General features: G+C 28.0%; 3 protein-coding genes across 6 annotated transcripts; 2 read left to right on the forward strand and 1 right to left on the reverse strand.

Moving 5' to 3' along the window:
- The first annotated feature begins 74 nt into the window (after window positions 1–74).
- On the forward strand, window positions 75–5,242 carry LOC143144016 (E3 ubiquitin-protein ligase RNF25). Of its 2 annotated transcripts, XR_012991323.1 has the most exons (7): window positions 75–303; window positions 380–451; window positions 1,472–1,712; window positions 1,795–2,013; window positions 3,035–3,346; window positions 3,550–4,028; window positions 4,275–5,241. XR_012991323.1 is itself a non-coding variant. In XM_076305950.1 (6 exons), exons 1-6 carry the CDS (start codon window positions 278–280, stop codon window positions 3,730–3,732), a joined length of 1,053 nt encoding a protein of 350 aa, XP_076162065.1. In that variant the 5' UTR covers window positions 75–277; the 3' UTR covers window positions 3,733–5,242. The 2 variants fall into 2 exon arrangements, 1 of the variants encoding a protein (XP_076162065.1); XM_076305950.1 differs by having other exon boundaries at window positions 3,550–5,242.
- LOC143144002 (uncharacterized) lies at window positions 3,696–11,202 on the reverse strand. 2 transcript variants are annotated; one of them, XM_076305936.1, is made up of 4 exons: window positions 9,251–11,202; window positions 9,108–9,167; window positions 8,750–9,034; window positions 3,696–3,988 (listed from the first exon to the last, which is right to left on the reverse strand). In XM_076305936.1, the coding sequence occupies exons 1-3, from the start codon at window positions 10,433–10,435 to the stop codon at window positions 8,783–8,785; spliced, it is 1,497 nt and encodes a 498-aa protein (XP_076162051.1). In that variant the 5' UTR covers window positions 10,436–11,202; the 3' UTR covers window positions 3,696–3,988; window positions 8,750–8,782. The 2 variants fall into 2 exon arrangements, with proteins under 2 accessions (XP_076162051.1, XP_076162045.1); XM_076305930.1 differs by lacking the exon at window positions 3,696–3,988 and having other exon boundaries at window positions 7,764–9,034.
- A 629-nt stretch (window positions 11,203–11,831) lies between these two features.
- On the forward strand, window positions 11,832–17,445 carry Dock (SH2/SH3 adaptor protein dock). Of its 2 annotated transcripts, XM_076317801.1 has the most exons (4): window positions 11,834–12,251; window positions 13,817–14,049; window positions 15,592–16,529; window positions 16,649–17,445. In XM_076317801.1, the coding sequence occupies exons 2-4, from the start codon at window positions 14,031–14,033 to the stop codon at window positions 16,868–16,870; spliced, it is 1,179 nt and encodes a 392-aa protein (XP_076173916.1). In that variant the 5' UTR covers window positions 11,834–12,251; window positions 13,817–14,030; the 3' UTR covers window positions 16,871–17,445. The 2 variants fall into 2 exon arrangements, with proteins under 2 accessions (XP_076173923.1, XP_076173916.1); XM_076317808.1 differs by lacking the exon at window positions 13,817–14,049 and having other exon boundaries at window positions 11,832–12,251.
- Window positions 17,446–17,533: the final 88 nt, after the last annotated feature.

The following is a 17,533-nucleotide window of genomic DNA, read 5'->3' on the forward strand; positions in this document are numbered from 1 at the left end:
TAATAGTTATACATATAAAAATTATTTCTTAAGAGAAGAAGAGGACAAAATGAAACAATCTCTTTAGTGAAATTTTCCTTGGTAACAGTAACAATGACATGTTACTAATAATTTCAAAGCGATCCTGTTGGTAGCAGTAATAGTAGCAGAAGGCTTTCAATATTGACGCACATTGACGCTTATCGAGAATCTCGTAATCGTCGAAGACTGAAAAACTCTGCTGTTAAATTTAAAGTGATTTTTGGGAGAAATATCACACTAAGTTTACTCTAGAACGATGTCAGATACGATCATAGACGAAAGGTAATTTCTACGAATTCTTGTAATCAATGTTTGTCATAGACATTCAATTGTCTAAATATTTACGAGATTTTTTCAGAGTAACTGACGAAATTGAGGCATTACGGGCGATTCTCTTCGACAATGAGTTGAACATAAAGGAAAACGACAGGCAAGTTTTTTCATGGAAAATTTAATACTTGTAACCTAATCACTAAATTAATCTAATTATTGTTTGAAAATTTTGAATTCTTATAAAGCTTGGCAATAGTTTACCTAGTACATAAAATTCTAACTGAAATAAAAAAATTTGTTTTCTTTATTTTTTTAATGGATGTTCTATTTTGCTTAGGATAAAAGTTTTATGATTTATTTATAAGAAAAGAAAGGATTTTTTCAACTACACTTATTAATTAAATAAGTATTAACTATGCAATGTATTTGCTAAACATAATAGCAATTAATTATTTAAAAATATTATATCCAAGTATTGCTAAATACTTGTTGAAATCAAAGATATTTCAGATGTAAAAGAAAAGATAAATTAATTTAAATTTCAATGATATGTTAAAGCAATAAATGTTTTTTATATTATAAACTCTTTTATTTTCATTTAGTTTATATACAACAATCATAATAATGTTATTATATCCATTATTATATATTTGAGTATGTTATTTTTAATTCACTTTGATACTGCAAGATTTTATTTTGTAAAGTAACAATAGTATATGTATTTTTCATGAATTATAACTAATAATTACCAGTTATGATTAAATTAATTTGATTATAATTATAAAATAATAAAATTGATGTAGATGATAATTAGTTACTTTTTTGGACTATATATGCAATTTTTTTATAAACATTATAAATAAATAAATAATATTTTAGTGGTGTCAATACTAGTTACAAAATTAAATAATTATAGAGATTTTATATATACTTCTATACGAGAATTAATAAATAAATATTGTTTGTAATGATGTTGATGCCACTTGTACTAGTGTGTAACTCTTTCTTTTAATAATCTTTTAAGTAACTAATAATTGGATATGTGGCATTTTTATTAATTGATATTTAACTGTGAAAAAATGTAATATTCACTGTATAATAATTCAATAACACAAAAAATATTAATAAATTATAATTTCCCTTTATGGATATGTGGTAAAAATGAATGTTTTTTTAGAGGTGAGCCAGAATGTATTGAAACTGTGTTATTTCCCTCAACTGGTGAAGACTCTCAATCACAATATGTTTGTGTAACATTAATTGTTCAATTACCTATGGGATATCCTGATATATCACCTACTATTAATCTTAGAAATCCCAGAGGGTTGGACGAAGAAACAGTGAGGCTGATGCAATCGAATGCAGAAGCAAAATGTAAAGATTTTATAGGCCAACCAGTTATGTTTGAACTCATTGAGGTATGTCAAATATGTACAATAGACATAGTGATAATTTTTTTACAAAACATTTATAAGCAATATTACTCCATTATTGTAACAGTTAATAAGAGAACATCTTACAAGAAGCAATCTTCCTACGGATCAGTGTACTATATGTCTCTATGGTTTTAGAGAAGGAGATGAATTTACAAAAACAGAATGTTATCATTATTTTCATTCACACTGTTTAGCAGCACATGTTGGAGCTGCAGAACGATATTATAGAGAAGAACAAGAAAAACTCCCCTCGTGGCAACAAGATTCTACAAATAAGTTTCAGGTACAATTATTTTGTTTTCAACACTTAGTATAAACGCTTTTTAAATTTTTCCTCATTTTCATGTAAATGTGAGTAAAAATTTGTGTATGACTACCACAGCGAGAACAAGATAAAATGAAAGCGAACAGGAAACGGTACATGACAGACAAAGCATTAATACTTCTTCTTGATCCATGTTTTAGATGTTTGATATTCGGACCTTAACATGAAATAATGATTTGTCTGTCTGGTTCTGTTCTTCGTTCACTTTCAGTTTCTCAGATTCACCCTCACCTTCAATATAGAATATAGAAGCAAGAAACGACCGCTCGATAAACGTGCCACCTGTACGTTATAAAGCTCATTCTGGTCCTGCACTACAAGATCTTAATAAATAAATATTGTGTATTTTTTTCTTGTTCAATCTTTTTTTTTGTAAAGCAACCCTCCTATTATATACATTTGAGCATTAGAACACTTAAATTCTTTTACTTTATTTTTATTTACAGGATAAACATTTTCATGTAACAAGAGTAGTTAAAAATTAAAGAAGTAAAAAACAAATATAATTATAATAGAAATGTACATATACATGAGTGTAAAATATTCATTAAATAGATAACCAATTTTTGCACTATATTTTCAAAAATATTTATTGTGGGTATAAAATATATTTTCTACGATTTATATATTAGGTAAAATATTAATTAAATAAAATTTTTTTATAAGTCTTAATGCTTCACTATAAATACTAGAAGGCTCACATAATAAAAAAAAAGCGTGAACAAGAAAAATATTATATCATGTCCCAATGAATCTTGAACTAATGGCAAAAAAGTATTGTGACATGATAGGTGTCTTACCAATTATATTACACTTTCATTTGGAAACTTTCCCTGTACTCTAGCAGATAAACAAGCCATCAAAACTTCAACATTAAGTATCTCATAAATTGTTAACTATAATCACTGGCTTCAGTATTTCGAGCTTTATCATTGTACAAAACCTCATTGATCAGTGAGTCATTAATGCATTTTTTCAGGCCATATGTCCTGTATGTCGAGAATCAATCACTTGTGATGTAGATAGTCTATGGTCTGCTCCACCTCCAATTGATGTTGAAGCTGCAACAGATTTTTCAGTTACTGCAGAATTGAGAGAGCTACAGAAACAAATGGCAGCATTGTTTGTAAGGCAACAACAACGAGGCGGTATAATTGATTTAAAAGCTGAAGGGGTAAAAATGCTGGTAAGAACAGAATATGAGTCTGACACTGCTACTGAAGGACTCAATCCACCAGGAACGAGTTTGAATACATACTCGAATCAAACAGTGCAACCTGTTAACCAAATGGTATGTTTTCATATTTATAATAATTGTATTATGAGTGTAAAATAATAAATATGAGGAATCCTTGTACATTTTATATCAGGGCATACATCCTTAATGTTTAAAAGTCAAACTTTAAACTTTTCTAATATACAAGATGTATCTCATCCAAAAATACATATACTATATGTTTGTAAAATACTTTAATAACAAAGTGTTTCCTTTAGCAAATGCCGCAGACAAAGCAGTCATCGCACGAAGCCCCAAATCATGCTCATTATCAGTCGCGTCAATTATGTAATACTTACCATGGACATAATAATCACGGACATCGAAATAGAGGTCGTGGTCGAGCTCATTATCGTCGCCAGCTTGACAAAGTTAGGCAGACGAAATCTACTCCCAGATGACATTGGGTTCGAGATAAACTGTTTACTGTCTGGTCTATAATTTCACTAAGTGTACACAATGATATAATTAATATGAGTAGCATAATAATGAATGTATTATATAATAATTGTTCAATTTCAAATCACTTTTATGTGATAAAGTTATAGGTATTATCGTACAGCAACATTCCCGTTGTAACGGTGTATAAAATGAGACGTGTTGAAATTTCCGAGGTCTATCTGTGTAGACTGAAGCCATGGTGCTCTTTTAAACGATCTGCAATCGTACAAAGTTCATTAATTTTTTTTTAATATAGGTGTGTATACAGAGCTATACCTTACTATAGCGAATTATAAACAAAAAAAAAAGAAAGTGCGCAATCAAATATTACACTAAAAATATTTTGTACCAGTGGTTTAGAATTTAATAACTTAGGAGCATCAAAGAAATAATACGTATCGTTTATATTATGTAGTTTTTATGATCTTTTTTGAGTGTACTTCTCAATTTGTAATACTCATCTTTGCGCTATCACCTATATCAATTGTCAACGATATTATAGGTCGTGGCATACAACAGAGCAGACATGGATCAGTGTTTAAACAGATATTTACTTATTCCTTTTAAAGGAATCGAAAGTTGAAAATGAAGAAAACGCGTACATTCGCAGGCAATGTAAATCTTTAGAAAAAATATGTAATGCTATTATATCTCAAGTTTAACATACGAAATATACCTTTCAAGAGTTGGGAATCTTGGTTTAATGCATGAATCAACCACTACTTCTGAGAAAACGTTGTTCAAAAAGTAATTTAAAAGCCATAGCATATTATTTTCTTAATACAATACATTGTTTTGTGAACATACATTTATAGAATGGCCCGTTATTAGTTATATAGTCGGGAAGTATCAATAAAAAATATGTCAAAAGTACATAATAAAATTTTACCGGTGAATGCTCGCTGAGAAAAATATTTTTGAAAATTCGTTAGGTACAAGTAGGTTTATATTGTTTGTGTAGTCTTGTATACTGAATACTCCTTTCAAACTCTTAGGTACTGCGTATTTTACACTCTTTAATTTTTCTATACTTCAACTACAGGTTTATTTATTTTTCTAATTCAACACTGATGCCATTTATAAACACAAATAAACGAAATATGGTCTGTAACGAGATTTGCTATGCTAATTCTCAATGAAGACATATATATTCGATGGATTGTTCAAATCATTTTACTCAAAAATGGTGTTTCATTTGGAAAAACTTTATTTCGTACTGTTTGCTTATTTTTTCATACAAAATTGTCCCATTCTCGATTGTACTACAAATAACGAACCACCCTATATAATATCTACATTCAAGAAACTTCATTGTCACAGATGATTTTTTGGTATAGATAAAACTTGTTTTTTCTTCGTTTTATGTTTATATATTTGGTCAAAAAACTAGATTTATTGTAAATATTTCTTTGTTATATTATATGCAAACAAAGGTACTATTGATAGTTAAGAAATCTTCTTTACGATTGTGATATCTATGGAAGGGTAACAAAATATAATAGGAACAAAGTTAAAAATGAACAAAAAATTAAATCATTCCAGTATAAATAAATTAAATCATTGGTTTTATTATAATATTATGAACTGCTTTTTATAAAAGCAGCTTTATTGTGTTATGATTTACATATTATTAAGACTATTGTGATTTACAAAAACTAAAATAGGAAGTACTTTTATAACAGAAAGAAAAGTTTCAGTATTTGCAAAATTATATAAGTTGATTAGGTCGATTACTCTCTACTTTTTTCAACAAAGAAGGAATGAAATAGATAATGACAATTATGTGATTTTACATATATTTTACAAATAATAGTTTTTAAAGTAAGGATATTATTTTATTCTGTATTATAAATTAGTATTAAATACTTTTATTTCGAAAATATAGGATTTCGTTAGATTGTGCTATTTATTTACAATTTCTGATAAAAAATGAGATTAATCTAATAAAATTTATTAAAAAATATTAATTTATAATTATAGTATGTCAATGTAAATATTTATTGCATATTTATTTATTTTTTATAAACATGAAAGTAAGATTCATTTATATAATCAAATTTTTCCTTGCTTTGTTACACGTTCATTACACAAACAATTGGTATAATTGTAAAACAATGCATTGTGTATATGTTAATTATTTTCTTGAATCTTGAATACATGTATACAAGGTGGGTTATTTAAGAATGGGAACATGCATATATCTTCATTGCTTATGAATATATGAGAAAACTGTTTATTGCAAAATTAAACTTTTCAAAAGAGTAAACATAGTGATAAAAAAAAAATTTTTCTTAGGATCATTTATTCGATATTTTAAGATCATATATATTATTTTTAAGAACAACTTAAAGGAATAGTTTTTTTATTTTCAATTTGTTATTTTAATTTTATGTTAATTTTTACTCATATGTACCAAGAAACTTTTATTTAATTGAATATATTCATTAAGAAAGAGAAATTTTATTATATCTTTCTCATTTGATATCATATTCGTCTGTGATATTTTCAAACAGCATCCCTGCAATTCAGTTTTTACATCTATTTTGTAAATATGTACATACGAATAATTCTTATGCCAAAAGTTAAACACTGAAAGCTCAATGCGCGTTCACGATTATAAAAACTTTATAATATTGATATTCATTTCATATAAACCTAAGAAAGACATCCTTTCAGAAAAAATGTTTTAAATTATGCTAATGATTAATACATGCAGCACAGCCTGCAGCAATTAAACCAAATTTTCCAGGGATAAAATTGTAATGTAATTCAAAATAGAATTACTTATAATAACAGCCTCTACTGTATTCTTGAAATTACCACTGCGAAATATGTAATAAACAGGTTAATATAGCAACTTACAAACTTGAATAAATATCTTTGTCTGTCATACTGATTAGTTCTTGATTTTATAATCAGGACTTTCAAACAAATAAGATATTTATATTTAATTTAAACTTTTGTTACTGATTATAATTTATAATTTTTAATATATTTATTCTATTACTTCTTACTTTGTAGTATCATATTATCATAATTTTTTTTCATCAAAATACTCCTTTTAGCTTTAACATGCAGTTGTTTGTTTAAATTGAAATAAGTTTTACAACTTTTAGTATTTACTGTTTACTGTTTACTATATAAAACTTATTTCAGTTAAAATAAAATTTGCTCTTTGTTTATACAATTAGAAGAAATGGAAAACACATTTATTACCCATTTTTCATTTTCAATACTCCTTCATGTTTACAAGTCTATGTTTGTTCAAAAAACAGATTTTGTTCAATTCACATATAGAATCTGATTAAAACATAAAAAAATGTATTACATTATTTCAAAACAGTATGAATAAATTGCTTAGTCATATATAACTAATTCAAGGCATAAAATAAAAATACATTCATTTTTTATGAAATTATATTGTTCAATATTATAAAGCTGCTTTTTATTTCAGCAATTCAGAACTGTTATACTGATGTAAAAACACCCTTTTTAAGTAAATATTGATGATATTCGAATGAAAAATTGATAACTACGAAGAATTAATGATCAATTTTTGTTTTTTAAGTTATAAAATTTCTATTTACTCATAAATATTTTTCACTTGTTTAAAAAAATGTTTACACTAAAATTTTAGTAATATCTATGAATACTTGGACAGACATGTTAAAGGAATTACATAACATCAATAAAAACTTTTTTTTTTAATATAAATAAATAGCGTTTTAGTAAATATATATCCGTTTATTAGTTATATATCTGATATGTACTGTAAACAATTCCAGAATATCTATATTCGATGTTGTAAGATGTTACCAAAGGATAACTATATTAAATACCTGTACACCAGAATGTATAAAGGTCTTCTTTAATTTTATAATTCAATTATTTTAAAAGAATTAATAATTAGTAACTACTGTGTAAAGATTTAATAATACTTAACGGATAAAAGTAACTTTAATATGTTAATAATTTACAGTTTCCTTAAACCTTTATTTTAATATAGCATTAAAATTGTACAACAATTAACAAAATAATACATTACTTTCGATTTCTATTGATTCATAATGTTTTGTTGTAGTAGTTTCCTATTTCAAAATCGAATTTTTACCCCGAATTTAAGACTCAGAATTATTCCTAACTTAAATTTCTCTAGCATGAACAACCAGTTCAATCGAATGGCCAACAGCCGTTTAAAGAAAAGTTTATCGAATTGTATTCACCAATCAAAATTAAAATTGTTATACTTTTCATTACATCTCCATAACAATATTATCAATAGATTGAAAAGGTTTTCCTAATAATAATAATGAATTCAAACATAGCCCTATGTAGATTATTTTCAATTATGTGCGAAAATGAAACAGTTTCGAATTATGCAAATACATGCACTTTCGAATAAGATCGTCTTTAATTACTTTCATTGAAGAAAACCTTGCCAATTAATTCATAATATACTTATAAAGATGTAATGAAAAGTATACAAAATTTTACTTCTTATTAGTAATTAACACACCGATACACATATTGATTTGCTTTTCACGTGTATTTTTTGGTGAATAATTCATATGTAGCTAAGTCTTGATTAGAAATAAAATTCATTACCTACTCTGCATTCAAGGCAGCTGGCAATCCCGATTTTGTATGGTGAAAGAGAAAACAACTGTAATTCTGATTATAATAAAACATTCATTCAAATTATGAATATTTTGAATTTATTCTTTTTACATTTGTAACAATTATAAGATTTAACGTAAGTTAACATATTTACAACTTTATAAATTTTTAACAACTTCCTTATTTATTATTGAATTAATCAATAATTTAAAGTACCAAAACTGACTCAAGTTCATATGTGTATTAAATATATATAATAAACCTATTACATTTACCTATACCTTGTCCAGTCACCATTTTTTATGTATTTTATAATACTTTATTATTTTTTAAAATACAGTTTAAAATAATACTACATACCTTCAAAAAATATTATTACTCAATAAAGGAATTTCATACTATGCAATGCTGTTCTCTCAGTTTATTAAGTTTTAGTTGTAGATGATCAAGTTCTTTTTGCATTGGTTTACAGAAGTCTTTACTTCTTAACAAAACACTAGAAGCTGTGTTTAATAATACTGAATTAATTGAACTTGGTGATGGAATGTCTATAGAAATGGTACTAACAAAACTACTATCACCATATCCTTCATCAATACTTTCATCTGAAGTTTTTGTCAGTGCCTTTAATTGGTCTTTTAAATCCTGTAGAAAAAATGCCTTTAGTATTATGTAATGTTTAATAACAATAATATGCACAAATAATTAAGAATATTACTTTGTTTCTCATTAGAACCTGCTTCAGACACTCGCGTAAAGAAAGTTCTGTCTTGTTTTTCTAAAAAGAGAAGTGATATAATTATGCATTATATCTATAATGATTTTAGATTTGAATATACAATATGTAGTAACATTCTGTACCATATCACCTAAATGTCCTTTTGTTTGTACACCGTACAATTTATTCTCTAAGCTTTTAACTTTACTTTTTTCTTGTCGAAGTTTCTTGATAAGTGTACTGTTAGCTTCATAAGACAACATTTTTAAACGTTTATTTTCATTTATTACATCTTGCATTGAATTCAATTTTACTTCTGCTTCTACATTTTTTGATTTCAGAAGCTTATACTGTGCAATCATTTTTGTTAATTGCAATCGTAACTGGAAAATTGCATCTTCTATCTGGCTTTGTTCCTGTTTGGAAGAAAGCAGAGTGGTTTGCAATGTTTCATTTTCAGATTTCAATTTTTTAATTTCAAGCTGTGTTTTACGTAGTGTATCAGCAGTTTGATTTTTTTCAGTTTCACATTTCTGCATATTCTCTTCCATAGTTGTAATCAATGTACATTGTTTAGTTAAAGCATTTTCCATCAACATTTTAGACACTTCATTACTCAAGAGACGTTTTTCCAATGTTTTTAGCTCTGCCTTTGTATCTCGTAGTTCATCCTCTGTCAACTCTAGTTTTGTAGACATATCTGGAGGGCTAAATAATGGAATATTATCTAATGTTTCTGTAATACTATTTGATTGTTTCCGTGTCCTCAAATTTTGTATTTCATGTTCCAAATCTTGTTTTTCCTTTTGATGCTTCTGAAGAAGTTCAGTATAATCCATGTTCAACTGCTTATACTTGGTATTTATATTAACTATAGTTTGTTGCCTTTGCTGCAATATTCCTTGGTACGTATCAATCTCTACTTGTAAAGTTTTCTTGTTTGCTTGTAAACCATGTACCTGAGCTTGATACCATTTTGCAGATGCTTCTGCTGCTTCTAAACGATTGTTTGTATCTGTTAAAGTATTCTGTAATTTTTGTTTTTCCTGAAGCACTAATTGCATTTCTACATACAACTCTGTAATCTTTCCTTTGAGACCTTCATTTGCTGCAATTCTAGCATTAAGCTCAATACGTAAATTTTCCATATCTACTCTAAGTCGTTCATTTTCTAATTCCAGTAATGCAACACGCTTTGATAATTCTATGTTAGAAACATCAGGTGTTGATAAATGCCTAATACGAAACTCATCAGTTATTAATTGTAAGGAATCTGTTGATGTAAAAGAATCTAATTCTCCTTTCAATGAATCAGACAGATTGTCCATTATTACAAATTATACAAAAATATGATATATAATTAGTACAAGCCTTTTATAAAATTTTCTTTCATTAAATGTAGCATGTTATCAATAAATTAGAAAGTATTAATTGATTCTTGTTGTTACTTTTGGATTTCTCTTCTTTATTTTTTATAAAGTACATTCACTATACATACTGCATTTCCTGAAGCATTTAAATACTTTAATCTGGCTACACTAATAAATATTAAGTAAAAGAATAATAATCATATGTTAGACACATGCGAACTGTACAACTTTAGTCGCTTATATGTCACTTGTCATCTTGCATTTACTCAAAAATGCAACTACGTGTGATAGTACGCGCATGTATGTAGGTGCAGCATGCACTTATAAATTCCTCATGGCTTAAGCAGTGGTTCTTAACCTTTGTATACGATTTAGAACAATGATGATAAATGAATAGCATGCATAGCAATTTTTCCATGTTATAAAATTTTATTGATGTACTAAAAATTTTATAGTAAATTTATGTTTTATTAAATTTTGTATTTATTTTAAACTGAACAGTTTCATAACTGTTTTTACAGCAGATCAACAAACGTAACCGGTCTAATTCGTAGCGAACTCTGGCATACATTGCTGAAAGCAGGACACTTTCTCGTGCAGATGTTAAAACAATTTTGATGAAAATTATTTATGAACCATGTAAAACACAATAAAATGATGTATAAGATTATTCACGTATAATAGTTAATACTGAAAATTGGCAACCATGTCACAAGCAAATATAATTTTAACATGCAAAAGAATCCATTATTACTACTTCAGAAAAAAATTCTTTATCTTTTTGGCTCATAATACAGCTTACAGAAAAGAAACTTGACACAATTTTTAATCATGAATAATTATAGTAAGAATTTTTAAATATATGAAAAATGAAAATTCATTAGATCTCTTGCCAAATATTTATGGTATTCTGTAGATAATGAATCGTTCAGGAAAGTTTTGAAATAAAAATTTGTTTTATAATTTAGAGTTTTATTTTCAAAATTGAAATGAATTTTAAATAAAAAAACATACATACTTAAATAGAAAGTTGGTAATCCGTTACAGAGTAAAATAATTTTAATTTAATGGTTTTTTCAGATATAGACTTTTTGTCCTTATTCTAAATGAAATCTCGCCCTACCATGCCACCTACATTATATGTTTTTAATAATATACACATTTCTGATTAACCGATCAAGTATTACTTGACTTTTGAATTTCGCTCTTAGTTAAACGTTTTGTCACGTAATCTTAAAGCTACGTTCGCGTGATAGCGTAACATTATATTATTCCATAACACGGCGCCACCGTCACATTAGATACATGTCCAACAGAGATGATGCTCTTAGTAGCGCGCATGGTCGTTCGACGTCTTTGGATTAAGGGTGGGTCTGTTCCTTTTGCGGGAGGGGTCGTATAAACGAATACAAGTACAATAAATAAAAAGTACAGTAATATTCACACAGAACTCGTTAGCGTATTACTCAGTTCCGTGAAGATCAACATCGTGGATAAAAGTGACAAAATTAAACTTTTGTGTTCAGTGCTTATTGACAGCGCAGCGGTGGACAAAACCTATCAGTGGATGGAGTTCTCTACGGTTTGTGCTGTCTTTCCCTAATTCCCAGTTTCCCTCTTCGTTCGACCCGATTCCCCATAAAGATTCAATCCCCTATACATATACTCTAGTCGCTCCCGTTCATGGCTGCGGCCTGGGGTGGGGGAAAACAAGCTGTATAACGACGTAAAATTTCGAAGCTTGTATGCAGAAATATGTCAAGTTTAAAAATCGGTAAGTTAGTGTTTATCTACTTTTTTGACCGATAAAACAGTGAGTTATTATACTTAACGGATAATGAGATAAGCGGCTGAATTGACTCGTGCTAGTCGTTGCCCCCTTGCATTCAACACGCTTCTACTTTGCTTTCGTAGTATGGTAGGCAGTAAGGCAATGAACGTACCCTATATACGTGCTTCGAAAGTTGCTGATTCTTGTTGGAAGATTGCGCCAAAGGAATCGGCGCAAATTACTTGTTTAATTCTTATGTACGCGTTATGTTTTGAACTGTAAATATTTCACGACGTGTAACTTCTTCGTGTGTTTTATCGAATTGTTGCGTATGACATTTACTGAATTTAAAACAGTATAAATTGAATTTAAAACAATACTATGTGTATAAGACAGTTTTTGTTTCGTTTTTTTTTATGTAAACCTTCCAGGTATTTTTCTTAGTTACATAGATTATTAAATGTTATTTCGCGTTTATTTTATAGTTGTATTTGTTTTTGATAATTTTACTCATTACAGTTATTAGTAAAATATGGTACAAGTTACTTAATTTTTACTCAAATAATTATAATTTAATATTCTTTGTATTTTTTGAATAGCTCATATAAAAATATATTAGAATAAATTAAAATTTTTGATGTTTCTTATTATGGACATGTGTCAAGAAGTATTTCATTATTTATGACTTCTTCAATATTCTCATTAATATTATGAGAAAGAATGTATGTACTTTTCCAACTTTTAATTTTAATATGTATTGATTAAAATACAGGCAATGTTTTATAATTATGTTTATATACTTCTTGTGTTTGTATTTTGTATGTTTTTCTTGTGAGTATGCATAAAATATTGTATGTTCTCTGCTTCTGTAGCAATAAATTATGTTTAGAAGTTTTAATTTTCATATACACCAATATTATTAGGTTCAAGTTCAATAAAATTGATAGTTATTTCCTTAAAATTCAACATCATTACTGGATAATATTTCATTAATAATTTTATCAATATCTTGCCTCTATTGGAAAATACTTCTTTAATATTTCTTTAACCAATCATTTTTATCAATCTGATACATATATAATAATGGTTTAGTCTTTAATCCAGAAATTAATAAATAATATATATATATATATATATATATATGTATTCTATGTATAATTACTATTTCATAATTAAAATACCAAAAACAATACTATAACGTAAAGGTTTTCAATAATATTTTTAAGCAATGTATAGATATGCTTTTATATTACAATTTAGTTACAATAAGAAATATTAAATTTAGTTTAGTAACCATCCTAGTTATTTCAATAAAATTACATGAATAACTAGTACTAATGAATTATTGTTTATTATGATGGTTAAAGAATAAATGTACCTGAAAATTTGGTTTCATAATTTTAGCTGTGATAAAATTTATGTACATTAAATGCAAATAATTATAGCTCAATATAAAATTAAGTAGAGATGTAATATAATATTTTTAATATTATAGTATATCCAAGTTCTTAGTTTTACAGTATGTATTATGTCAAGAGTTAATGATTGTTATTTCATTTTCCCTGAAGTGTTGGTAATGCACTTGCTTGCCCTACCCTCAAGAACGATGGACTCTGAGCAAAGAAATCAGCAGGTGTATCAACACTAAACAAAAAGCTAAAGAATGAATGCCTGCTGCACTCACGCTGCCAACACAGTACAAGCAGACTTAAGATTTATGCAAGTAGTGCGTGAGTAGCAGCTACTCACGCCACACTCAGACGTATATATCTGTTTTCGCACATGGCAGCCATGAAGCATGGTACGTTTTATTCTTGTATGCTTTGCTTTCTATGTAAATTTGTTTCAACAGCCATTTCAATATAATTCATCAGAACAGAATAGTTCAGTTATATATCATTTTTATAATGTGTATATCTAAACATATATTTTAAATGAATTTTGAAATATAACACAACAATTCACTAACAAAGAACTGAATAATTAAAAGCAATAAATTTGTATATTAACTGCATATGTTAATGTATGCTGCGTATGACACTTCATTTTTGTCAAAAAGTTATAGATTATGGCCAACATTACAGTAATGTGCACAATGATCTGAATAAGTTGAACTAATGTATACAAGATCATCTACACTGAGTAGTACAATTATAAAGTACGTTATTTTACATGTAAAAATTAATCAAAGACATGGAACACATTTTTTATATAAAGTTCTACTTTTAAGGAAGTCGATTTTGAAAACATGCAGGCTTAATTTTGCAGATTTCTCTACACATCTCTATCATGTTTATTCATAAACCATGCAAAATTAATTATAAGAAATTTCTAATAATCCATTATTATTTGTACACATTGTGTACAAACATGATAGACATCTATAGTGGGAATCATTGAATTAAATTTTTGTAAAACATGCATGTACCTCAAGTAGTTTCAAAATTATTGTTTACAAAAACAAAATTTTGTAAAAAAGATACTATATATTTCCTATTCATTTTTGCACATAGAATCACATCCTTCTGAATTGTACTACTCGTTATGAGATCTGTATAAAACTACTGATCTAATAAATTTAGCAAATTTTTAATAGAGATTATACAATGAAATGTTATATTAATAAGATAAATATAAATCAATTGTAAACATAAACATTATGTCCTTTAATGTATTTTTACTTTTATATTTCATTAATAGTTTCATGTATTTAATATTACTGAAATATACCCTACATAATAATACTTTATACTAATGTTTATTCATTTTGAAAATGTTGACTAAATTGTAAATCTTTTTATTATACGCAGTAATATTCTGACATTCCACAAGATAATTGTTATTATTTCTTGCCTGTATTCACAGAATCATGATTAAAAACCAGCAACAGACTACCACTTATTAATGAGTACAACAGCTTCATGCCATTTGTGTACTATAATGCAATAATTACATGAATCAGATTTTGTATTACATTACACTTAAAATTTTCTAAATTTTCAATTGTAATTGTCTTTTCTCTTTTCAACTGCAATTATCTTCTTAAAAAAGTTCTTGTTTGTATATATGTTATATGGTTTTAATTTACTTCCGTTGTATGCTTAAATAGTAAATATAAATAACTTTCAGATTTTGATCTTATTATTTCCCTATTATATGAATTTAAGTGCTTCCTATGATAATTTAACATTTAGAAATTAGAATGGTTATCAGTAAAAGTTATATTGACTATGAATAATATTCATTAAAAATTCGATCCTAGTAAAACATTAGATTGTTGCTAAACTACTAGTGTTTAGAGTACTATAGTATTTGGAAGAATTGTAATTATAATCATTTTCAGGCAAGACAAGTCAAGACGACGTATGTTATGTTGTCGCCAAATATGATTATGGAGCACAAGGTGCTCAAGAATTAGACCTACGTAAAAATGAGCGTTACTTGCTCCTTGATGACTCTAAACATTGGTGGAGAGTACAAAGTGCAAGAGGCCAAGCCGGCTATGTGCCAAGTAATTATGTCAAGAAAGAAAAGCCATCCCTTTTTGATAGTATCAAGAAAAAAGTCAAAAAGGGCTCTGGTTCAAAAACTCTACCATCTAGTAATTCACCTTCTAGAGCTGTGGAATCTCCTATTATGGCTAGGCGTTTGCCTGCTGATCCAAGTGAAGCGATAGGTACAGCAGTTGTCAAATATAATTATCAGGCACAACAGGCAGATGAATTATCACTTGTCAAAGGCACTAGAATCCTAATATTAGAAAAGAGCAATGATGGTTGGTGGAGAGGTCAAAGTGGCACTCAAGCAGGTTGGTTTCCATCAAATTATACGCAAGAAGAGGGAGATGCAGATGATACTCTTCATACATATGCAATGGCAGAAAATGTTCTTGACATTGTTGTGGCACTATACTCATTTTCTTCTAATAATGACCAAGAACTGTCTTTTGAGAAGGGCGATCGTTTAGAAATTCTTGACCGTCCACCAGCAGATCCTGAATGGTATAAAGCAAGGAATAGCCAAGGGCAAATAGGTCTTGTGCCACGTAATTATCTTCAGGAACTCAGTGAATATTTGACACAACCATATCGTGAGCGAGGAATGACAAGTAGTGAAATTAGTACAGGAGATTCCCTCGAAAGAAGGCCAGACCCTGGTGATAGACCACATCTTGTTGGAAAACCTTGGTATTATGGTAGTATTTCACGCTCGCAATGTGACACACTGCTGAATCAACATGGCCATGATGGCGATTTTTTAATTAGAGATAGCGAAACAAATGTATGTATAAATGAAAATATTATATCACAATAAATAATATATTTAATAACTTTTGAAATATACTAAAATAATGAGGTAAATAAGTTTCAACTATAAATTTTAAATATTATAATTTTTAGGTGGGAGATTATTCAGTATCTTTGAAAGCTCCAGGACGTAATAAGCACTTTAGGGTACATGTGGAAGGAGCACTATATTGCATCGGTCAAAGAAAATTCCATACACTAGACCAGTTGGTAGACCATTACCAACGAGCGCCTATTTATACTAACAAGCAGGGTGAGAAGTTATACTTGGTACGCCCATTGCCAAAAGGCAACCCCAGTAGCAATGGTTGCTAGGTGAATTCGTGCCATGAGACGGTCCATGCGCTTTGAAATGTATCTTTGAGATACGCGACGCCTGCCTAGTAATATCAATATCACACATCTCGTATGTTTATACATAACAATTAACATAATTGGTGAACTCATATATTAGTGTTTCCTGATTGTTTGTCCATTTACACTGATAAATAATTTATTACTCTAAGTAATTGCCACCAGCAATTCTTACCATTCATTGGAGCTTCCAAACTATTTAGCAAACAAAGCTAAAAAGCTAAGAGATACGAATAAAACGTTTGTACGGCAGCTATATGACTTGACTAGTTGACACAAGGCTTCTCTTTATATCCATATGTAATTGTAAAACACAACCGACCATGTTATTACGATTAATAATATATTTACAACTACACGTAATGTAGACTGCAAATGTAACAATGAAATAACGGTTAATTATCATGCAATTATGACCGATTAAATGGATCTCTACTCTGAATCTATTGGTATTGAATTACGACAAAGACTAAGTGTTCATTTGTGATTTTGTATTTATTAGAAATTTTTAAGTAAATAAACTGTATTTAAGTGTGCATCAGGTAACATGTAGTTTTTTTCTTCATCCCTTTAGAACATGCATTACTATATACATTTTAAGAAACCTAGTTTTATTTTATTCAA

Source organism: Ptiloglossa arizonensis, chromosome 1 (assembly GCF_051014685.1).
Source record: "Ptiloglossa arizonensis isolate GNS036 chromosome 1, iyPtiAriz1_principal, whole genome shotgun sequence".
Lineage (NCBI taxonomy): Eukaryota > Metazoa > Arthropoda > Insecta > Hymenoptera > Colletidae > Ptiloglossa > Ptiloglossa arizonensis.